This window comes from Perca fluviatilis, chromosome 2 (assembly GCF_010015445.1).
Source record: "Perca fluviatilis chromosome 2, GENO_Pfluv_1.0, whole genome shotgun sequence".
In the NCBI taxonomy this organism is placed as follows: domain Eukaryota; kingdom Metazoa; phylum Chordata; class Actinopteri; order Perciformes; family Percidae; genus Perca; species Perca fluviatilis.
In genome coordinates, this window is record NC_053113.1 from 29,422,217 (window position 1) to 29,445,051 (window position 22,835).

The following is a 22,835-nucleotide window of genomic DNA, read 5'->3' on the forward strand; positions in this document are numbered from 1 at the left end:
TAATTGTTTCTCTGGTATATCCTCCACGGGACAACTGTGCACATTATTTAAAAGGAAATATCTTACATGACCTCCATGCATGCAAAGTAAACTGTCACACATTGTCTATTTATGGGATATGGTGTTTTATTCTATTTCTAGGGTACCATTTTAAAACTACCCCTGGCTAGATGTTTGACTTGTAATTAGACCTTACAAGCACCTTCGAAGGATCAAGTCATACATAAAGTCCAGATATTTTAAAGAAGCCCTATTATGCTTTTTTTTGTATTTTATCATCTCTTAGCAAGTAATATAGTTTTTTGTGTAAGTAATAGATGTATAGTAAAGTATTTAAAAAAAAAACCATTTCACTCCAAATTAAACTTTCTCTCCCACAGACGGCACTTTTTCTCAACTGTTTAAAAACGGTTTGCTTAATTCCTCAATTAGTGATGTCATCAATTTAAAATGCCAGCCCAGTTTTTCATATGTCCTGCCCATAGGGGCTGCCTAAGCAAGTACAGGGCCGTAGATCCTAAATCGGATCCGCGACAACGGTCAACATCGTTAGGTTTATGCATGGGGAGTGGGGATTGGTTAGGGTTAGAAGAAATGGTGGTCAAGAAGTATTAAGTTTAGAAACCTTAAATAACACTTTCAAAGTGAAATGGTTAACTAATTGATTAGAGAAAAGGGCAGCATTTGGAATACTTTCTCTAAATACAGTACAGGCCAAAAGTTTGGACACACCTTCTCATTCAATGTGTTTCTTTATTTTCATGACTATTTACATTGTAGATTCTCACTGAAGGCATCAAAACTATGAATGAACACATATGGAATTATGTACTTAACAAAAAAGTGTAAAATAACTGAAAACATGTCTTATATTTTAGATTCTTCAAAGTAGCCACCCTTTGCTTTTTCTGATAACTCTGCAAACCCTTGGTGTTCTCTCAATGAGCTTCATGAGGTAGTCACCTGAAATGGTTTTACCTTCACAGGTGTGCTTTGTCAGGGTTAATTAGTGGAATTTTTTCCCTCATTAATAAAAAAGGAAAGGGTGGCTACTTTGAAGAATCTAAAATATAAGACATGTTTTCAGTTATTTCACACTTTTTTGTTAAGTACATAATTCCATATGTGTTTATTCATAGTTAGTTATGTTTTATTTCTGTGTCATGCCAAACATTTTGGCCCATCCCACATGGGATTACAAGACACCACAAATTGATGTATTTAACAAACATCTTCCAGTCGCATATACAAATCATTCGGAGAAATACATGAATACAAATATATACATATACAGACACATACACATATACACATGTATACACACGTACACACATACCACACACAAACAACAAATTCTCATCTACAATTCATCTCGATAAAGAGCTTTTTTCCTCTTCTCCCAAGCTTTATCTAGATAATTGGCTAATTTATATGTTTCATATGTGAACAGCCATCTCAGTCTTTGAGCATCATCCATATTCACCAAATCAATCTCCGCTTTTATAGTACAAAACAAAAACAAAAATCACGCTGTTCACAATAAAAAGGACAATAGAAAACAAAATGGAACTCATTTTCTATATCATTCAAACAACACATAGGGCAGATCCGTTTTTCCTCTTCTACATTAACATATCGTCCTGTTTCAATAGTCAAAGGCAAAACACCAGATCTCACTTGAGCACATAAAGATCTTTGCCTTTTTGACAAATTGATATTCAACATAATTCTCAGTGCCATATTCTGGTTTTATCATTACAAAAATACGCAGTTTTGGCTTAGCCCATATGTCGTCGGCCCACTGCTTTTTGTCTTTAGAAAACACTGGTTCTTTAAACAAGCCAATATTCAGCTTTTCATTATGAAGAAACAACTCCCCAAAACCATAATTACAAAACAATTTGCATATATCGTTAGACCAAAGACCAAGAATATGTTTATCCCAGAGAAATATTTTCCTTGTCAACCTATTTACATCCATGTGTAATAGACGATTCCATAACTGAGCCATACATATCTTCCAGCGAGCTTCACATGATTCCCATCCCATGTCTCCCACTATCACCAATGTAGGGGTATATTTGTGCACACCCAGAAAATATCTAGTATAATATAGTATAGTTTTGATGCCTTCAGTGAGAATCTACAATGTAAATAGTCATGAAAATAAAAAGGAAACGCACTGAATGAGAAGATGTGTCCAAACTTTTGGCCTGTACTGTATATATTTGGTTTAATGGGTGGAGTTAAATTTCTGCTAAAATGTGATTACAAAATTTATAGATTACCTGTAAAGTTATCAAATTTTCATTAACAAGCTCTGCTGGCCTAGAAATTGATTTACAAACATTATTTTTCACCAACCAATTACTATATTTGGAATAACAAGAACATAAATCAATATAAAAACAAATCTCTGTATTATGGAAAGTGGGTTGATAATGGTATTGGATTGGTAAAACAACTCCTTAATGCAGATGGGCAGTTACTAACGTACAATGAATTCCTCTCCAAATTCCGCTTTCAAGTCACGCCAAGAGAATATGCAATAGCTTTTGGTGCTGTGCCAAGGAATGTGCTGCAGCTCCTTGGTGGTTCAGTAATTGAAATTTCAATGATCAATCCATTTAATAAAGGTATATTCATTGGGGGAGTTGACATTACCAAGAATAAATTCTAAAAAATAAACACATCAGGAATTGTAAACAAGATGCAACTCTGCCCTCAGGAAGATTCTTTTGGGCTTCACTTTATGGAGAAATGAATTGGTAAAAGATATGGTTAATTGGAGACAAATTATGTCTTAATAACAAGCTTGATATATTCTTGCACTTTCTGTGAATTAGAAGAAGAAACAATCTGTCATTTGTTCTTTCACTTTGGGTTGATGTTCAACATCTTATAAGAAGAAAAATTGGGCAATCAATTCAATTTTAGGATAAAGACATTCGTATTTGTTTTAAAGGCAATAAGATGGATAAAGATATTATCTTTTTTAATTTTGTTGTTGGGAAAATTCCACATTCACAAGAAGAAATGGGCGGACTCCAAACCAAACTTTGAACAATTTTGTTTAAGAATTGCACCAATACGGCCGCACTATAAGAGACATTAGGAAGAAGAAGAAGGAGGCCATTACTATTAACCTACTTTTATTTTTTACATATGCACGTCTGGTATTGACTTTTTTGTGTATACAGACCTACTGGCGATGTACCTATGTTCTTTAAATAAAAAAATTAAATAAAAAAACTTTCAAAAAAGTGGGCGGGAGAGGTAATAAATATTTCATAGGCATATTTATTTATGTATGTGTTTATTTATTTATTTATCTAATATTGAATAGTGCGACAATGACTGAGGTGAGAGAGAGGGCTGCAGTCGGAAGAGGTCTCTACTTGGCGTTTGTTTGCATATTAATAATTAAGAACCACTATATAATAATTAATATACAGTCTCTGCATTCTACCACTGGGCACATTTTACAAAAACGATGGCATGGTTTTAAAAAAACTGTCCGCACAGATTTTATTTTAACAGTCTAAAATGCACAGATTTACCCATTGCAGCCCGACTGCAGGCTTTGCTTGAAGTGGCCGGTTGACAGTCTTAGCAAAAATATGCAGTTCACCTCTTCGTCCAGATGGGGTTGCTGAGTTCACGCTTGTTAAACCTCAGCAGAGAGACAGTTTAGCTAGATCTTTGGCCTCAGTATCGCTTCCTTTATTCAGCTGAGCTCGTTTTATTTCGCCTAGCGAACAAAAATACCAGCAGCGTAAACAAAATCCATAAGCTAGCTAGCGGCTAGCTAACGATTCACGGCTAACGTTAGCCTATGGAGCAACTTGCTGTGTGTTCAAATCATAGACTGTGGTCCAGATACTCTCAAAGTAAAGTAAGTTACCACTGTTAATGTTTACAGTTAAGTCAGTTCGACATGGACGAGCTGGACACCGCAGCGATTCTTCCCGGCGATGTGTTCAACGCCACATCCACTGACGGTGAAACCGGCGACTCGTGTGTTCACAAAGAGGAGGCTGATGTACCGACCACCCGCTCCGGACGACCCCCGTTTACATGCTCGCTGCCGGTTTCCGTGGAGCCAGTGTTGTTCCTCTCCATGTTTTCTCTGGCCTTGCAGTCCCCTCTTTCCACTCAGTATCTGTGGGACCGCATCAGCGAGGACCTCGGCTACAACGGCTCCAAGAGGTCGGAGTGCAACAACGGCTCTGTGCCCCCTGACCCTCTTCAAACGGTAGTCAACGTCTTTTAATAGTGGCTTCAAAAATAAAAATCACAGTCATATTTCTGCTGCTGTTAGTCAAATCGCTCACTTAATCTGAATCAGAAATTCATCAGATTTATTAGTAAAGCAAGTTTTCACTTGCAAGGAAACATTAAAAAAAAGAATAAATAATAAGGCAAAGTAACGTTACTGCTACAGTCAAGAACATAAATACAGAACAGTATTACAATAAAAGTATGTAAAAAGACACTATGAAAAAATAACAGCTAGTTACAACTTATGTTTAAAGGCACCTTCGTAGTAGCTGTCAGTTGTTTACTCTCATTTATCCAACCTGCCGAACACCCATTTTAACGGTTTTGTTGGTTAGCAAGCTAGTAGATAGGTAACAGGCACATCCTGTTATCTCTCCTGGTAGCTAACGTTAGCTGTGTGGATCATTAACTATCAGATAGGGGAAAGCATCATAATAAAGATTCCTAGTTAAAGGGGCTGTAGACATCAAAATGATGTAAGCACCTTGTAAAATGGACTTAACGTCTGAAGTAAAGGATAACACACACTACAACTGTGGTCCAATAGGCTGGATTTCATTTATTGGGTTGTTAAGAGGATCAGTGTCAAAATGCTGTTTTTCCTCTGTAGTCTCAGGACGGGTGTCACGTAGTCACCCTTTTAAAGAATCATGCCTAAAATGCAGGTGCATAGATTTAAAAAAAGAACTGCAATGCTGTTTGAGCAGTTATGACAAAGAGGAACAGCAGTCACAAGTTGAAACTAAGCATCAGGGAAATGGTGAACATGCACAATTTAAATGGGTTAACTGGTGCTCTAAATGAGAACCTTTAGAAGTGGATAGATAGATAGATAGATAGATAGATAGATAGATAGATAGATAGATAGATAGATAGATAGATAGATAGATCAGCAGTTTTCATTCCTGTTCACCAGATCCCTGACATATTTGTTATACACATGTAGTTAGAGACAAAATAACACCTAGGATGCAAGGTAAATGTTATTATAGGTAAGATAGGATACCAAGCAGTAAGAACCAAGAGTCTCTAAACTCCCGATGTTCGCTGATTAATGTGGCTAACCGGGTTACACTCCACTTTTTGTTGTTTTTGCAGGAGGTGGAAACCTTGACAGCCCACTGGAACCTTTACATCAGTCTTGGGGGCTTTTCTGTAGGCCTGTTGGTGGTGCCTCTGCTGGGCTCATGGAGTGACCTTGCAGGACGCAGACCTGTCCTTATCCTCGCCAACCTAGGTCTGGCCCTCCAAGCAGTGGTTTACCTAGTGGTGATGTACCTGAAGCTGCCTGTGGTCTACTTTTTAGTAGGCAGGCTGCTTAGTGGCCTTTCAGGTGATTTCAACGGCATCCTGGCAGGCTGCTTTGCATATGTGGCTGATACCAGCGACAGAAGGTCCCGCACCTTCAGGGTGGCAGTCTTGGAGGCATGTCTGGGCCTTTCAGGGATGCTAGCCAGCATCATTGGAGGGCAGTGGCGGCGGGCACAAGGGTAAGAAATGTGGCTTATTGCACAGTCACATGACTAGAAAAGTGTCATTCACACCAGTTCACTCAAAATATATTATAATCTGAATGGGTCATCATTACCATTATATTTGTTTGCTTGTATTTAGGTACATCAACCCATTCTGGCTGGTCCTGGCCACTAACTTGGCTTCGGCTCTGTACGCTTACCTGTTTGTCCGTGAGTCTGTCCTGCCAGACCCAAGCGCCAAGCTCCTCACCTCTCGCCACTATAAAGCTGTCTGGCGCCTCTTCTCAACAGGAGGGAGTAACAGTGAGGAAGATAGAAGATTTCACAGATGCAAGCTGTGGCTGTACACACTGTGTTTCTTTCTGGTGGTGACTGTACACTTCGGCAGCAGGGAGTTGTATGTGTTGTATGAGCTGAGCTCACCGCTGTGCTGGGGGCCGGCCCTCATTGGCTACGGATCAGCCGCTCAGCACCTGGCCTACCTTAGCAGTCTGCTGGGGCTGAAGATCATGCAGCGCTGCCTGGAAGACTCCTGGGTGGCTCTCGTGGGTCTGGCCTCCAATATCATTGGGCTGGTTGTCTTCTCTGTAGCTGACACCATCCAGCTCATGTTCACAGGTGAGAGAATCTGGAGTGATTTAGTGACCCCCAGATGTTTTGTTTTTGACAGATATTTTTAAAATTATTTGAGTGGTTAATACTAGCGTTTTTCTGTCTAAAATATTTCTATTCATAAACAAAAGTAAAGTCAATACAACTGAGATGACTATATCTATGATATAACTATGTGTACATCAATTAATTATCCATTTAATGGCATTACACTGAAATTGAATATGCCCTTTTTACTTTCATTATCGGCCTTTATTTGTGCTTTCCCCACTCTACCGAAAGGTTTTGAAAACATTCACGCTTCTTTTAGCCACAGGTGAAATGAATCTCGCATTATCAGGCAGATGCTGTGATGCTGTCATGAGTCCAGATCAGCAAGTGGCATACTGAACAGACTATGTGTGAACAGGCAAGCTTGGATACCAGGCAATAAAAACTCAGTACTTGCTTTGCATGTAGCCTGTAGGAAAAATTAGCATCATCCCCAAAAGTGAACCGTGCAATGTAGTGAGGATTTTTAGATTGTGAAGTAGTTGCACAATAATGTATATGACATGACAGAACAAGAACGAATACATACAAATGCAGAAACATAATTTAAAGTGCTCATATTATGCTTTTTGGCTTTTCCCTTGCCTTTATTGTGTTATATATCTTTTCGTTACAGGTTTACAAAGTTAAAAAGCCCAAAGTCCACCCCAAAGGCACTTACCATCTCCAACAGAAAACACTGTTCACAAACTGCTCCAAACAGCTCTATTGTGGTCCAGCCTTTACTTCCATGACAAACGTGCGTCACTTTGTAACACGTTATAATGCTCGCCTAGCTGCTAGCGTGGCACGCCCTCATACTCTGCTTCTGATTACCTAGCAGTGCTTACCTAGGTACTGCGCATGTGCGACTCCCAACAAAGATGGAACAGAAGTGAGATGCCTCACTCTGTAGCTAAAAGAAAAGAGAGCTCAACACAAAAAGAAAGAGAAAAGGTGAAAAGAGGAGCTGCAGCAATGTGCAGTACAACAAAAATATGGTGTTTTTTGAAAATTAAACCATGTAAACCTATTCTGATATAACCTCTAAATACAATTATGAACCTGAAAATGAGCATAATATGAGCACTTTAAAATAATAGCAATGGTTAACTATATTTTAATGTGGTGTCACTGTTTCACAATGTACAGTACAACACATTAGCTAATACTTAACCTGCTCGAGCTCTTCTTTGTGTATCAAAGGTCAAATTTGTTAATTTGTTCATCACCAGGTTATGGTCTGTGTTTCCTCTTCATGGCCGCAACGCCTGTGCTCAGGTCAAAACTTTCCAAGCTGGTGGGCCCATCAGACCAAGGTCAGTTACTGAACATGCAAAAATACTACTCATGTTTTAAACCGATTGTTTTTAACACAGCAAACTGTACAATGTTTTTAAGTCGTTAGGATTGTATTTGTACCATTGTTATACTTAGAGCAGTATTATAAAGCTACGGTGCAGTTGCACATGTCCCTTTGTCACGAGGGACTGCTTGTGTCCTGCAGGTTGTATACATAATGGTGTGTTTGTACTTTCTCCCAGGTGCCCTGTTTGCGTCTGTTGCCTGTGTGGAGAGCTTATGTTTTCTGGTTGGCAGTGGCATCTTCAACTCCCTCTACCCAGCCACACTGCACTTCATGAAGGGCTTCCCCTTCCTCTTTGCTGCCATCATCCTCTTCATCCCCGCTGGAATAATTGGGTGAGTGTTGCTCTTGCCTCATTGACGTAGTCAAACATTTTGTCGTTGTTTTCTTATTAGTTAATTCTAGTTACAAAAGCAAGACATTTCCAATAAGCACATTACAAAAAAAATCAATATCCACTCCTTTTAAGATGAGCTGAATAATTGATTTCATGTTTGTCTTTCTAGGACCCTGCAATGTTTAGACCAGAGGAGAGACCACAGAGACTCCTCAGCATCCTGACCTGCTGAGAGGTCCAAGGGCAGGAACCTGTCAGAGAGTTAAAGTGCATCCTGGTGTCAGTCTATGAGGGGAGCAGCACTGACACAAGGACAGCCATCATGTCCATGTGTGGTGCTGGGTAAGACCTTTTGATCTTAGCACAGTTATGGCACAGAGATGGAATTCTTCCTAGGCACACCAAAGTAATCAAGACCAGAGGATGAAGAATCAACGTCCATACTGACATGACTGTTAAACCTTTTTTTTTTGTCTTAATAATTAGATAATGGAGACTTGGGCTTTGTCAAATCTACGCTGGCCCTAAAAACTCACTACAAGCTTGGATGTTTTATCACGACATTCATACAAATGGTGTAACAAACAAGGTTTGATACATGCTTTCATTTTGTGAGTCAAAACATTTTCAATACAGTGTATTGAGTGCCAAAGAATGTACCTTACATTTACACTTTGAATGTATTCATTTCAATAACTCTAATGGCACACTACATGTTAAGGTGCTAACCATAAGAGGAAATCCACAAACTCCTCAGTTGTTCCAAAACATATCAAGCATGGGTAATGTGTTCACAGAGGGTCAAAAAGGGAGGTGAGAGCTATAACCTAGTTTTGATTTGAGAAATGTTTAAGAGCTACAAATATCATCCATTGATATTTCACATGATTACAATGAACCATCCTAACTAACGTACTACTTTTTTGGAACAAATACAAATTGGGAACCATACCTGTGTGAGGTAAATTGGTGTACAACAGTATACAAGATCAACCTATTTTCAGCCACCACACCCTTATCCTATCTATTCACTTCTGTGCAGTCTTTAAAAGTTATTTTACTGCATTACAATTCAGAGGCAAATATTGTATTTTTTACCAATTGTTTAGAATTAAATTGTGTTTAGTGATGTTTTTTTATAGGTTCAGATTAGATAAGACTTACTCTAACCCCATGGGGAAATTCACAAGCTACCGAACTGTACATAAAGTAGTTAAAAATGTCTGAGTGATTTTTATGTATGTGAGATATATGTGTGTTTGTTGTGTTATGGTTGTCTACTGGATGCCTAAAATTTCCCTCAGGATGAATACAGTATCTATCTATCTAAAATGAGCCCCACCTTTACCAGCTGCAACATAAAAGGGATGTACACTGTAATGCGTCTATTTTTAATCCAATAATATAAGTACATTTACTTTTGGTATTTTAAGTATGTTTGTACTTTTACTAGAATAACATTTTAACTTTAACATTGGTACTGCTACTTTAGGTAAATGTTTTAAGAATTTCTTCCACTACTGTCTGTTCGCAGAGCTATCCTAAATCTGTTAGTGGAAGTTACGTAGAAACCCTCAAACCGTGAAGTTAGTATCCGAGATTCATGGTATCACACTATGCAGAAATATCATCTGTGCCAAACATGTCCAAACCCAACTATCAGTAATCCACAGCGGAGAGTGAAACTGTAGTGGCAGCCAGGGAGTACCGAGTTACACCTTGACCCTCCTCCCGCCATAGTCTAAACTCGCTGAGGAGTCCCCCTCCCACCACCACAAACAACACTGGATAGTCCCAGAACACAGGCCCACAGCCAACATACACACCGGGGTCAGGTCTTAGATCTACAGTGAGGGAACAAGAGCTGCAAAATCAGCTTTAAAAGGCACAAAGGGAAGTTTACAGGTTAAATGAAGTATTAACTCAGCTTCTGTGAATTGATCAGCAGATTATTTTCTAAAAGCCATTCTTCAAACGTTTTCTGTAACAAATTCTGACCCACTGTCCATTCTTCGTTGTCATCAGTTGTGCAATATTTATGAGTTGCAATCATTTTATTTATTGGATTACAACTGGATCGTTTTGGATAGTTTGTTATAAAGATGATGGTTCAATTTCTTTCTGTTTACATGTCACATGTGATTAAGTGAAGTTCAGACAAAGAATTTCACTGTTAAATTCTTTACATTTCACCATGTTTCAAATAAAGGAACTAAACTATGTTTATTTTACACTGAGTACATTAAAAAAACATGATAAAAATGAAATCCTGTGTTACTATTTAAAATTTGATGTCAATTACACATTTTAATAAATTTTAAGAGGATATTAGAGGCAAACAATATGAAGACAAGATCAGATAAAACCCCTGCAGAACAGTGGTTGCATTCAGGCTTTAGTAATATAATTGTATAGAATAATATGTGAGCCAATGCATCTTTTGATTGAATTCCAATTTTACACGTTTAAACGTGATCTGCCACTTTAATTTTATAGTTTCACAAGCCTCTGTGTGTCTTGTATATTGCTGGATTTCTTTTTGCTTTTACTTTACTGCTTCTATTCAAATACACTGAGGGAACAAGGATCAAATATCCATTGCAAAGCGAACAAATAATTGCTTATCAGACTTAACACTGTGGTCAATGAAAGCTCAAGTCAACAGTATGAAATGAAAGTTTAATGTATTACACTATGTTGTAACGGTAGTCTTAAAGACTTCATTTTCAAGGAGTCAACAGTGCATTTTTGACTGCTGTAAATTCATACGTGTAAATTAATTACACAGAAGGAAGGAAAGGTTTGATACTACGTGGGTGTTTTTAGTTGCTTGTATACTCCTTTGACCTGTATTTGGTTAAATTAGGGGTGCAGTCATACAGCATGTAGCGTTTATTTCTGTACAATATGACATGCTTCCAGCTTCGATTATGCCCACTGTGGATACTCTCATCATGAACAATTAATGCATCTGCTAGGACAGATTTCTTTTCCATCACAACCCAAACATAAAAAACACAAATGTCAGTAAGATCAGAGATCTTCTTTGGTCCTATGTACAGTATATGAGCAGAAAAGATGATTGCATATCATTTTTGTGATTAGTGGATGCTTCAGAAATTGCTATTGATGATTTTGCTGGGGTGCGAGGTGCCAATAACAGCTGATCTATCACAGTTATTTTCCTGAGAGACAGAAGGCGTATACTGTACCTGATTACAAATATACAGCAGTATGAGGGTACTATCATTAAAGGCTTACAGTTTATTATATACGATCTAAAATCCCCTTTTCATTTTAATTTATTGTTTGCAATATATTAGGTCAATTTCTATTAGGTCTTCGTGTGAGCATGTAAGCTAAACATAATCAAATTCACTTGACATGCATTTGGGCAGAGCAGGGAAAGCTGCCGGCCTGTTCACCATAGGCCATGTGGAATTGGCATAATTTAAAGTTATCATAGCTGAGATCAAACTGTTTATGTCAGTTTATTTCTTTTTCTGCCCTTTGGAGGCGTCTGGGCAGTCGATTTGGTCTTGGTGTCCTTTCAGAAAGCGTAGGATCTTCTCAATCGTGGCTTCCTGATATTCATGGGACCATCTGTGTCGAGAAAAAGGCAACAGGCATTTGATGACGTGCATTATAAGCAAATCAGTTGTCTCTAATGGATGTTTTACAGATCTCCTAAACACGAATCACAAACGATAAAAACTTAACCCTTAAATTCATAAATGATTCATTACAGAAATAAAAGAGGGTTTTAAAAGATTAATAATGTTGGCATTAAACTGTTTAGTTATCACACAACTACAAATCAAACTAAATAAGATGTTAAACCTCTTGAGAAAGGGATTTTACAGTATGTACACCACACAGCCATGTGGTAAGTGATGTGAAAATGTCCTGTCCCATTTACACAGATGTGCTAACCAAAAACAACATGGTTTTACAGAGCAAAGCCTGGTTTATTTGAGTTTACAGTATACAGTTACTCACTTGATGCCATTGAAGTTAAGAATTGCTCCCATGTCCTCCGGCATAGACATGGGGTCGGGCCACATAAAGTTATCTGTGACAGGAATTATGTTCTTCTTACCAGCCAAGGCTGTGACTATCTCCTGAAAGATTAACGAGACTTCTTTTGAGTATATGAAATATTAGAAATGTCCAGACAAAAAAAGTAAAAGCACAGATGTAAAACATCATCTGACCCCTCGTTTTAGCTGCATTAAGTACGTGAAACGTAATTTTAACTGATAGCTCAGACAGGGAATATGAATGTGACAGGACTAACATTCCACAAGCAGCTGCTGTATCGATATAAATGTAGAATATCTTGATAAGGTTTAAGGTGCAGTGGAGTGAAAGTTTTAAAGGAAAACGTGAGCCCTAACATTTCAACATGAAGTCCCTCACATCCAGAGATGGAAAACTTCCGACCTTATGCACCCAATCCTTCATGTCAGTGTCACCCATGCACTTGTCGAGCGCATTGGCAGACAGGACCAGGATGAAGTTACCGCGCCCTAGCGCTCTGGATAAGTTTGTCCTGGAATTTACCGGCCTCCAGCTTCTCCACATCTATGAAGACGCTGTATCCTCGAACCTGCAGGTGCACCTTCAGAAGGCTTAGGACAGGGAATGAAACGAGAAAGTCTGTGAAAAATGTAGTTTTAGCACACATGCCTAATGCCCTTGCCCTGGTTTCTAATTTAACTTATTTATTCTTCCTGAATTCTTCCACTTATCCTGTTTCAGTTCTGACCTGGCCAACTGGGAGCCGGTAGTCCGACGGTAGCTGATGAACACATCGGGCCCTGCCGGCTGGGCATCTGTGTGGCACGGTTTTAAGGCCCTGTGGTTGGCAGAGAGTATCTTGGCTCTGTGGACTCCGTTGTCTATGTGGCAGTCATTCTGGAGCTGCAGATCAGTCAAGCTCTGGACATTGTTGCTATCCACTCCTGACTGGACAAGGCCATAGGTGTACGACGGAAACGAGGGTCCACCTCAACCAACCAGTCAGCCATATTGTTTGGGTCACATGTGGAGTAGTTGGCATAAGTCTTCAACACACGCAAGTCTCTCAAAACCTGCAGGATGAGACAGAACAGAGGTATTTGTTAGACTGGTGTTACATTGCTCATGTGTTGAAAGATTTGTACCACTTGCCTCTTTGCGAGTGAGGCCCGCGGTCATGCCCAGATCAGCGTTGAGTTCCTGGTCCGTGATGTTCAGCAGGAGGTCTCCATCCACCTGGAGCTCCTGTGGTGGCAAATTTTATTTTCACCATTTGTTTAATGATTGTTTTATAACGCCACAAGATTTAGCTTCTTCAAAAGGCTCCAAGTGAAATAGTTGGCAACCGTGAACTTTCAGCCTAGTAGAGTTATTTAGTTTTACTAGCCTGAAGCTTCTCACATTGTTGTCCTTTGCTTAGATAGAAGTGGAGAAGGCCCGATGACTGTTTACGACAGTGAGAACTAATGTAGGTTTCTGTCTCCTGAGATAAAATTGTTGTTTAGGCTAATGAAAAGAACAGGAGCAGAGGGGAAGGTGATCAACTATGGCCATGCTAGAAGATACATTTAGAGGGGTGGCTTAACAGAGGTTTTCACTATATGATGTGTGGATGTTTAGACTTTAGGTTAGAAGACTTTTCAGACGTGGCGCGCGGTACTTGTGAAACTGCTTTTTCTTGTTTGCAAATGTAAATAAATACTCAAAGACCAAACTTTGGTTTAATTCTCAAACAGTCGTTATTGGTTTTGATTTTATCATGAATATCACTAACCCTGCTGCTTCAAGGAAAACTTCCACCACACACTCCTATACAGCAAGATAGTTAGAAATGTCAGACATACTGTATAATAGGTAGATCCTTGTGCCTGTTGAGTAATGATACTGTTAAACGTACCTGGAAACGGGTCACAATAGGCACTAAAGCCAACCTGCTGCAGCCAGGTCTGCACTTCAGAGGTTTTCCAGTTAGGCACACATGACAGGATACGTTTCGGCACTTCCTCTCCCATCATGCTCAGAGCCCGCTGCAAGGGCACGGACTGTGCCATTACTGGAGTACATGACCATTCTTTTAGGCTCTGCACCGCCCGATCTCTTGAAATATCTTGAAAGCAGCACAAATTAAAACTCAGTCACAACAAAGCTATAAGACTGTATTAGCTAAAGATTTTAACTACATGAAAGGGTGGACAGCGACGCCTTTTGGTGTTGCGCTGACGAGACTTTGATGCTGGTCTCTACACAAAGGTAAAAGGCTGCAATGCACTTTCCTCCACTCTTGTGCCATCCAGTAATGGCAAAAGTTGCTGAAGATCAGCTGCGTCTTACCCTAGCATGCAGTCTGCACTGTCCAATAAACTGCGGGGCAAAGTCATCTGGATCCAAAGATGCAATGAATGGCTCCACCAGCTCCAGGGTTCCAGATTTCACCACCTCTTTCTCATTTCTCGGTTTGCAGCTAACACAGTCACAGCCAGACACGCGTGGAAGCGAATGAGTTCATCCTCTTTAGAAAAAGCCAGTGGGAAAAGCCACTCAGCTGCCTGTTTCTCGATCATCCATCGCTGGCAGCGGTGGCCTCCGTACATGGCACAGTTTGCTAGTGCCACAGCACAGTGGCGCAGCACAGTGGGATCTGTACCCCGGCACCAGAAGAGGAGGGCATCCAGGGCACCGTTAGAGATGAGGTGGACAGACGTCTCCTCTGTGTGTTTGAACATGTGCTCCAGGATCCCCGACACACTGCGAGCCAGCTGTGCGTCTTCCTGATGTCGAGTCAGGTTGAGGATGACCCCCAGACCCATTCGTGCTACATAATCTCTGTCAACAGAAGTTTGTAAATATGATGACAAAACTTGACTCATGCAATCAGATAGCTACACTGACTGCAATTCAAAAGTAACAGTAAACAGGTAGGCCTTCTGAACAAGTGAGGCACAATCAGGTGTGTTTGGTAACACAAAGTTATTAATCAACTAGGGCTAAAACGATTAGACAATTAGTTGATGAACAGAATTAGTTGATCAACATAATGGACAGTTTTGACTATTGATTTAACCCTTTAAGTCATTCATCAAGCAAAATTACTAAACAGTTTTCAGTACCAGATTCTCATATGTGAGGATGAGATGTCACCGTAAATTAAATATGTTTTAGTTTAGTATTATAGATATATATAATAATTAGAGTAATCAGAAATATGCCCTAAAATCAACATAAGGAGTGGACACAAAAAGATGAATACTCCCTTTAACATTTACAAGCCAATAAAACAGCCCTGATATAACCATATTTGTAATGATTAGTTGATCATATGGCAGAAACACCTACTATTTAATTGTATTGCATGATTTTGTAAGTTGCTCATGTTTTGTTTTTTGGTCGATCCCTGAACAAAACAGACTGCAATGAGATGCAATTAAGGACAAACAAAGTAAGGCCTCGAACCCATATGAGAATAATAAACACTCAACTTCAACAGGAATTGAACACTTCACAATCTTCAATGAAGGAACAATTTTGTTTGTTCCAGAGCTGCTGTATCTACTGTAGCCTACAAGTGTCCACGTTATTTTGTCCACCCCGCACAAACTGTAGCCTACCTGTTCTCCGAGATCAGTATCTGCTCCAGCAGTTTTGCAGACTCATAGGTGATCTCCACGGCAGGTGTCTGTTGAAGCTGCAGCAGCAGCTCCAGACCTCCATCCAGCCGGATCCGGTTGCAGATCTCTTCGGCCACCTGACGGCCTATAGTGGGCAAAACCCAGGCCTCCTCCACCAGCTGAAAGAGCTCTGCGATGGCACTGCGGGTCTCATCGGAATCAGAGGTCTCCTTGGATGACTTTAGCCTCCTGATGGCGGAGCGCAGGGCGGGGATTGAGGTGTCCAGAACCGCCTGGACGTCCGCATTGACGCCCGGAGAGACCGCTTTGGGCTCGGAGACGGAGCCGGAGCCGCTCCTCCCTCTCTGCAGCCGGCTTACATATTCCGGGACTGTAAGCCTGTCTGAGCTGAACATGATGAAGAATTGTCGGTAGAGCCTCCACAGGAAGAGAGTGAGAGACAATAGCATCTACCGGCAGAAACTCGTCAGTGGATGTTGAAATGTGTTTGTTTACAAAGGCCTCTCTTATCCCTCTCAGAGATGTCCAGCCTGGTGCCTACAGATGCGCCAAGCAAGGCCTGTCAGTTGTTAATCAAAAGTGACAGCTTTCACCAAATTACATCACCTCTCTAGTCGATGTCCGCCCTGACAGTAAGCCCCCATAAAGACTCATAAGCAGATCTTGAGCAGGTCACAGTATGTCTGCCATAGTCAACAGCTGCTGCTTTCTCTTTTAACCCACCGACCAATAGATGACAAATGTGCAACAGAATTGCTGAAGTGTCCTTAAAGAGGCAAAGTCTCAGCACACAGGGCCTCAAACTGAAAGAGTAGAGAGCAAATCCACTTTTTTTTCCAGACAAGAAAAAAAGACTATTGTTGTCTGTGTTTTTGGAGAGAGCACAAAGAAGACTCACACTCCTTATCTGACGCACCGCGGCGGTTCGTCTCCCTGCAGAAATACAAAATATGATACCACTCTCCAATATCAGCATCCGAGCTATCGCATCCTTCGGTCAGCATCCGCAGGCTCTCTGTATCTTCAGGGGTCTGCGCCGCCCACCGGCTCCGGATTCTGCCGGTGATGAAGAGGAAAAAGCAACCCCCCCTCCTCCTCCTGTCTATCGTCCCTGCATCATCACAGCCGGTCAGAGCTCATCATGCTCGGGGATAGTTGCAAACACAACACGGTAGGCCCTCTGCTGGAAGAAGAGGAGAAAAACCTCTGCAACACCGTCAATGTTTCTTCAAAAGTGTTGTATAGGCTACAATGTATGTGAAAACTGTTAATTAATGTATTAAGGGGGAAATCTATGCACACTCCACCCATGTATGTTGGTCATGTGAAATGTAAATATTATAGTGTATTGGTGTTAAAAGGGAGATAAAAAGCATTGGGAAATTTTCAGTTGATCCAGATTTTTATTTTATTTTTTATTGTAATGCCTCATGGAATAATGAATAAAATGGATAATATTTTGCCCACTTACAAATATTAAAAATAACTTCTAAAAAACTAGTGTAGCAAATATTGTTTATACTTGTTTTGACAAAGACTGTTTTCAAACAAGATGTGTATAGCGAACTCGTGTTAGGTATTTCAAATGCTGATTCCAGTATTTTTAGACTCCATATATTTAAATGTGACTGCCTTAAGTCAGCAGACAAACAAATATTTTATGGATACAAATTATGTCCCCCTCCAAAATGTTTCTTCATTGCAGTGTGGAGTTTTTTTCTTTTTCTTTTTTGGGGGCGGGGCGGGGGGGCATGTATTTTATACTATTTGTCTTTATGTCTTTTCTGCAGTTGTAAAATCTTTCTAGCTTGTACCCTTGTGTTAAACTGTTTTATTAGACGACACAGCACGCCGCTCCTTCACAATGACTCCACGTTACTACATCCAGGTCTAGTCTTGTCCTCAAATTAAACAATTTGCTGTCGGATGATGCTGTCGATCAAGTAGCATTACTCAATCTGCAGCGAGAAAAACATTGCTCTGGGATCACTAAATGATCTTTAGATTGCAGTAAAATTGCAAAAGCAACATATGGTCCGAGGTCAACAGATGGACACAAACTTTTGTTTCCTATCGATCTCTTTCTGTGCGTCTGTTTGTTTTGTTTTTTTGCTCAAGTAGAAAGAGGTTGCAAATAAGGTTAAAGTAAACAAGGAAGCAGGGTGACTGACACATGTTTCCAATGATTGTGAGCACATGCTCCGTCATTAGTTTTCAGTCTGTCCTCTCACACTGCAGAGGCAACATGAGGCTGTGGGCCGTCCTGCTGCTCTCTGCTCGCCTTTTTGCTGCAGATGGTAAGTACAACATTTAAAAATCACTTTTAAAGTTCAGAAAAGTATTTGTATAGTGAGCACATAGAGTGTTGCTAGTTGTTGTTCGGTCCTTCAGTGTAGTGTCATAGTGTTTCAGTAAAGACTTGATAATGGGCCTACTTTGTGTCAAATGTATGGTGTCCTTATTACATCATAAAGCAATTAACATTTAACAACATATACATTCATTTCATTCTTCATTTATTTAACCAATCAGAGGTATCAACTCTGGTTGCCCTGTCTACAGAAACAACATATGTATTACAGTCAGGACGGCTACTAACAATTGTATTCATTTTAAATTAATTTGATTATTTTTTTTTATAATTAGTCAATTATTTGTTTAGTCTAAAATGTCAGAATATAGTGAAAATACCCATCACAGATGACCAGATCATGGAATCAGGAAATTTATTTAGTCAGAGGTGCAAATACAATAAAACGATAGACAATCCATTTTCTTGATCTGTCGTTTTATCCTCAGAGTCCTGTATGGGTCGCTGTGAGAATGGCTTTGACTCTCAGAAGAAGTGCCAGTGTGACTCAATGTGCAAGTATTACAGGAGCTGCTGCTCTGACTTCGAGGTCACGTGTGGCATGACGAGTAAGAAACCTTTCTGCTCAGAAACGTTGTGAGACAGTCTAAATGGTGCAGGGAAAGATGGTCATTGATTTCACTTTTCTCCCTCAGCTCGGAGACACGTTTGTGTTTGCAGAGGATGATGATGGTGAGCTGTTTGAAGTTACCACTCCATCGCTTGGACGTTCAGCCCACGACCAGTCTTCCACTGTCATCAGTCGTCAGCTTCCGCCACAACAGCCCATCTCAGACTTTGATCACAGACCACAGCAACATCCAAAACCACACTAGAAATGAACAAACCCCTCAACTGATGGATACCGTACTTCAGAATATCCCCTGTCACACAAAAACATCCATTTGCGCAGACAGTCCAACCTACACAGATGTTCCCCAGCACAGCTAAACCCTCTCAGACTGATGCAGCAGCGGAGACCACCACTGTTCCCGTCACAACAGCCACCACTGAAGCCCCCGACCCAGACGCTGTGGCCTGCAGTGGGAGGCCTTTTGACTCCTTCATGCGAATAAAGAATGGCTCCATATATGCCTTCAGAGGTAAGTGATCCCCTAATTTAAAAAAATATTAATAAAGAGCAGAACTTGAAGTATAACATCTTTCTGTTGCAGGGGAACATGCTTGTGAACTTCTGTTTCTTTTCTAGGGGAGTATTTTTGAACTGGACCAAGAAGTCCGTGCTTCCTGGTTATCCAAAGCTCATAAAGGATGTGTGCTACGCGGGCCTATTGATGCTGCCTTCACCCGCATCAACTGTCAAGGGAATTATATATCTTAAGGTGGGGACACAGCAAGTGATCATGTATTATTAAATCATGTATATCAGACCGCTGCTGTAATAACACTTTAATGTTAAAAACGGATCAAAACCTTCATTATAGGGAAACAAGTAATGGAGGTTTGATAATGGTGTGCTGGATGAGGACTACCCTCGAGATATCAGCGTGGGCTTTGACAAAATTCCTGATCATGTGGATGCAGCTTTTGCTCTGCCTTCTCCTGGTCACAATGGAAAAGAGAAGGTCTACTTTTCAAAGGTACAGCCAGACGTTACACAATATATCCAGACATCTGCGAGAATATTTGGTGTTTTGAACATGCAGCAATGTGGAAAATACTACTTAACAGTTTTTATTTGGGGCATCTTGTTGGTTTCTCCAGCGGATCAGTATTACACGTACGAGTTTTTGCACCAGCCGTCCCATGAGGAGTGTATCACCATGTCTGAGAGGTCTCCATCCACACTGTTCAGGCGCTACACTGACGTGTACTACAACAACTTTGAACGTGTTATCAGCGAGCTCTTCTCTGACTGTGAGTTGTGGCATTACAGATCATTTGTACTTGTTTTGGGGGTGGAGGCAGGAGTTGTCACATGTACAGCTAAATGTTTTTCTAACCTTCTTTAAGTGCCTCAGCATCATGACAAACACCACTTCATTGATAAGGACTGGAAGGGCCTCAAGTCTCCAGTGGATGCTGTCATGGCCGGCAGAATTTACGTCCCTCCCCGGAGCACTAGCGACGCCGCGCAACGACGCCGACCAGCAGTGGGGTCAACAGCAGGGCCAGCAGTGGAACCAGCAGCAGTACCAGCAGTATGGACAGCAGTGGGGTCGGGAGGGCAAAGCCGTTCAGCCTACCGGGGATCCACGGCTGAGCCGGGGGATGAATATGGGCCAGGACTTTGCAGAGATGGGGATGGAAATGGGTCGGAGGTTAGCAGAGAGGAGGATGGAGATGGAGGAGAGGCTCAGACGAGACTGGGACAGACGGCGTGGGATCAAGACTGGGACCAGAACAGACCGGAGAGATGGTTACCGCCAGAACAACAGAGGCAACTATGACCCCAGAGATGACAGGTCGTACTGGGCGTCCATCCAGAGGAGTCTGCCCATACAGAGTGTCTACTTCTTTAAAGGAGGTAACACATCAGGGACAGATACATTAGCAGTGCAGTTTAGGCTAATAATAGTCATATAAAACCATTTAACAACATGAATGCTTATGCTTTATCTAAGTTCAAAGCGCAAGTTAGCTATTTAACCCCAGAAACATGTTTCAGTTTTTTCAGACACACTGACCTTTGTAGATATCGAGAGCAGCTGGGAGAGCAGACAGGAACTCATTTGAACTAATTTCATCAAACTTTCCCTTAGCTCTGTCGAGCCACAGAGGGCTTATTATAACTAGTTTCACATGCTGTGTACTAGTCCACATGACAAAGAAACAGATGCCTAAAATGACTGCAGTTCTTGTGTATTTCTGCCTGTCACCTTAATATGATATTTGGTGGTTTTCTGGTTTAGGATTTACCAAAGACGAGACAAAAAAAGACAAGAACAAACATGTGTTTTGATGAATGCTGACGCTGATGACGGGTCCAAACTGCTGTTAAGTTGTGTTTATCGACTGAGAGTGAGGTTGGCTTCACACAAAAAGGACATGCCTGGCATGACCATGAGCTGCTCCAGAGAGGAAATAATAATGGCTGTCTTGTTTTCTAGATACATACTCCAGAGTGGACCTCAGGACCAAGAGAGTTGACCCTGCCACGCCTCCGTATCCCAGATCCATCGCCAAGTACTGGCTCGGCTGTTCAGACACCACTGGGGCAGAAAAGTAGTTATATAAATAGTAATTTGGACAACATTTGTATAACAGATCATTCATTTTACCTGAAACAGGCAGTGTCGGCTGTTGAAAGTGTGACACACTTGCTCAGTCTAACACATAACTAACTGCTCTTCAACTTAAGCAAATATTGGAGATCAATGCAAGTCCACACGCTGCTGCTCGCCACAGTAGTTCACCTCAACATGGCCAAAGTTCAACTGGTTGATTTAGGTTATCTCATCTGTTCTCAACATCAACTGACCTACTTCAATAAATACAACTACAATGAAAATAAGCTCAAATGAGAAAGCCAGAAACCAGAAACCATATATATAATGTTTTTACAGCTTCTCTCGCTTTTTCTTCTTCACAGCTTCTCATTTCTTGGTTTTCAGTGTCATAAAAATTAAGGACTTTGTTAAATTGCATCCATTTAGAGACCCAAACAGACAGTAATTCAGTCAAGTTTTCTTCATGTGTCTAACATTTTTTATTTTTTCCTTCCTAATCATAAGCATATATACAGTGAATAACAAAATATAACACAGGGTTTTATCCATCAAGGGGTCATAAAAATGTGGGGTGACATGGTCGTACAGATTTCCCCTAAATGTACAATAATGGGGGTTTTACCCCACAGCAGCATCATGTAACTGTCACAGCAGAGGTCAGAGAGAAGTGACAGGTGGGACTTTGACTGTAGGTCGTAGATCTGAAAACATTCTTACAATGTCTTCTGATCTGCCGACTAGCGTACGAGAGCAAAAACAATTCTCTATAATACACTGACAAAGCAACCTTGTTGAATTCTAACGGTTTTTGACAGATGTTTGAACAACGTAATGTGTTACTGATTCAGATGAGTCACATTTGATTACATGTTTACAACCTGTAACGCAACAGTCTGTTCTCACTTGTATTTTCATCCATGTAAACATAAAAATATCAAGAACGTAGTTCATGATGCTTTACAACCACTATGACATTTTTGCAGATGTGTACTCTCGTCTTCCTGGTACAAACCAGATGTTCAATAAGACCATTCTCCAGTCTTTATGTTTGTTTATCCCCTCTACAGGCCCAGATATTACAGTACTTGTATGTATACCGGTAATACAACATGAATCACTTAAGGAAATAAAAACAAGTCTTGCTCAATTGTTCAATTGCTCGTGTTCATTTGAAACACTAACCAGGGGCACTGTTATGAGTTACCAAAATATGCTGATATTTTGTAGTTTATTCTGTAATTTAATTTATCTTTCAATCTAAATAATACATTTTATACATTATTTATCTATATTTTGTAGAAGGTGAACATTGTTCTTATCACAATGCTGCATAAATATCAATATGCAGCTGTACTTGTACATAACTGTGTAACAAATAACACCATAATTCAAGAATTTCTTTTGTGCCTGTAACAGTATAACTGCAGCGTAATACATATGCAGTTGTGTTTGAATCAGACCTGCTGATGATGAAGTTTCTCAGAGGTTATGAGTGTTTAATAATGACATTTTCATAGCAGGGTTCATCAATCACACTGACCACTGCA

At 40.4% G+C, this 22,835-nt stretch overlaps 1 protein-coding gene and 2 pseudogenes across 1 annotated transcript; 2 read left to right on the forward strand and 1 right to left on the reverse strand.

Moving 5' to 3' along the window:
* The first annotated feature begins 3,680 nt into the window (after positions 1–3,680).
* On the forward strand, positions 3,681–10,323 carry slc46a1 (solute carrier family 46 member 1). Its single transcript, XM_039787975.1, has 6 exons — positions 3,681–4,255; positions 5,380–5,771; positions 5,896–6,374; positions 7,634–7,717; positions 7,943–8,099; positions 8,271–10,323. The coding sequence occupies exons 1-6, from the start codon at positions 3,938–3,940 to the stop codon at positions 8,323–8,325; spliced, it is 1,485 nt and encodes a 494-aa protein (XP_039643909.1). The 5' UTR covers positions 3,681–3,937; the 3' UTR covers positions 8,326–10,323.
* Positions 10,324–10,761: 438 nt separating this feature from the next.
* On the reverse strand, positions 10,762–16,352 carry LOC120550965 (annotated as a pseudogene).
* Positions 16,353–17,992: 1,640 nt separating this feature from the next.
* On the forward strand, positions 17,993–22,440 carry LOC120553098 (annotated as a pseudogene).
* Positions 22,441–22,835: the final 395 nt, after the last annotated feature.

Coding starts and splice junctions, on each gene's coding strand:
- slc46a1 (XM_039787975.1), top strand. CDS start 3,938: ATGGACGAGCTGGACACCGCAGCGATTCTTCCCGGCGATGTGTTCAAC. Junction 4,256..5,379: donor CCCCTGACCCTCTTCAAACG/GTAGTCAACGTC, acceptor TTGTTTTTGCAG/GAGGTGGAAACCTTGACAGC. Junction 7,718..7,942: donor GGTGGGCCCATCAGACCAAG/GTCAGTTACTGA, acceptor ACTTTCTCCCAG/GTGCCCTGTTTGCGTCTGTT.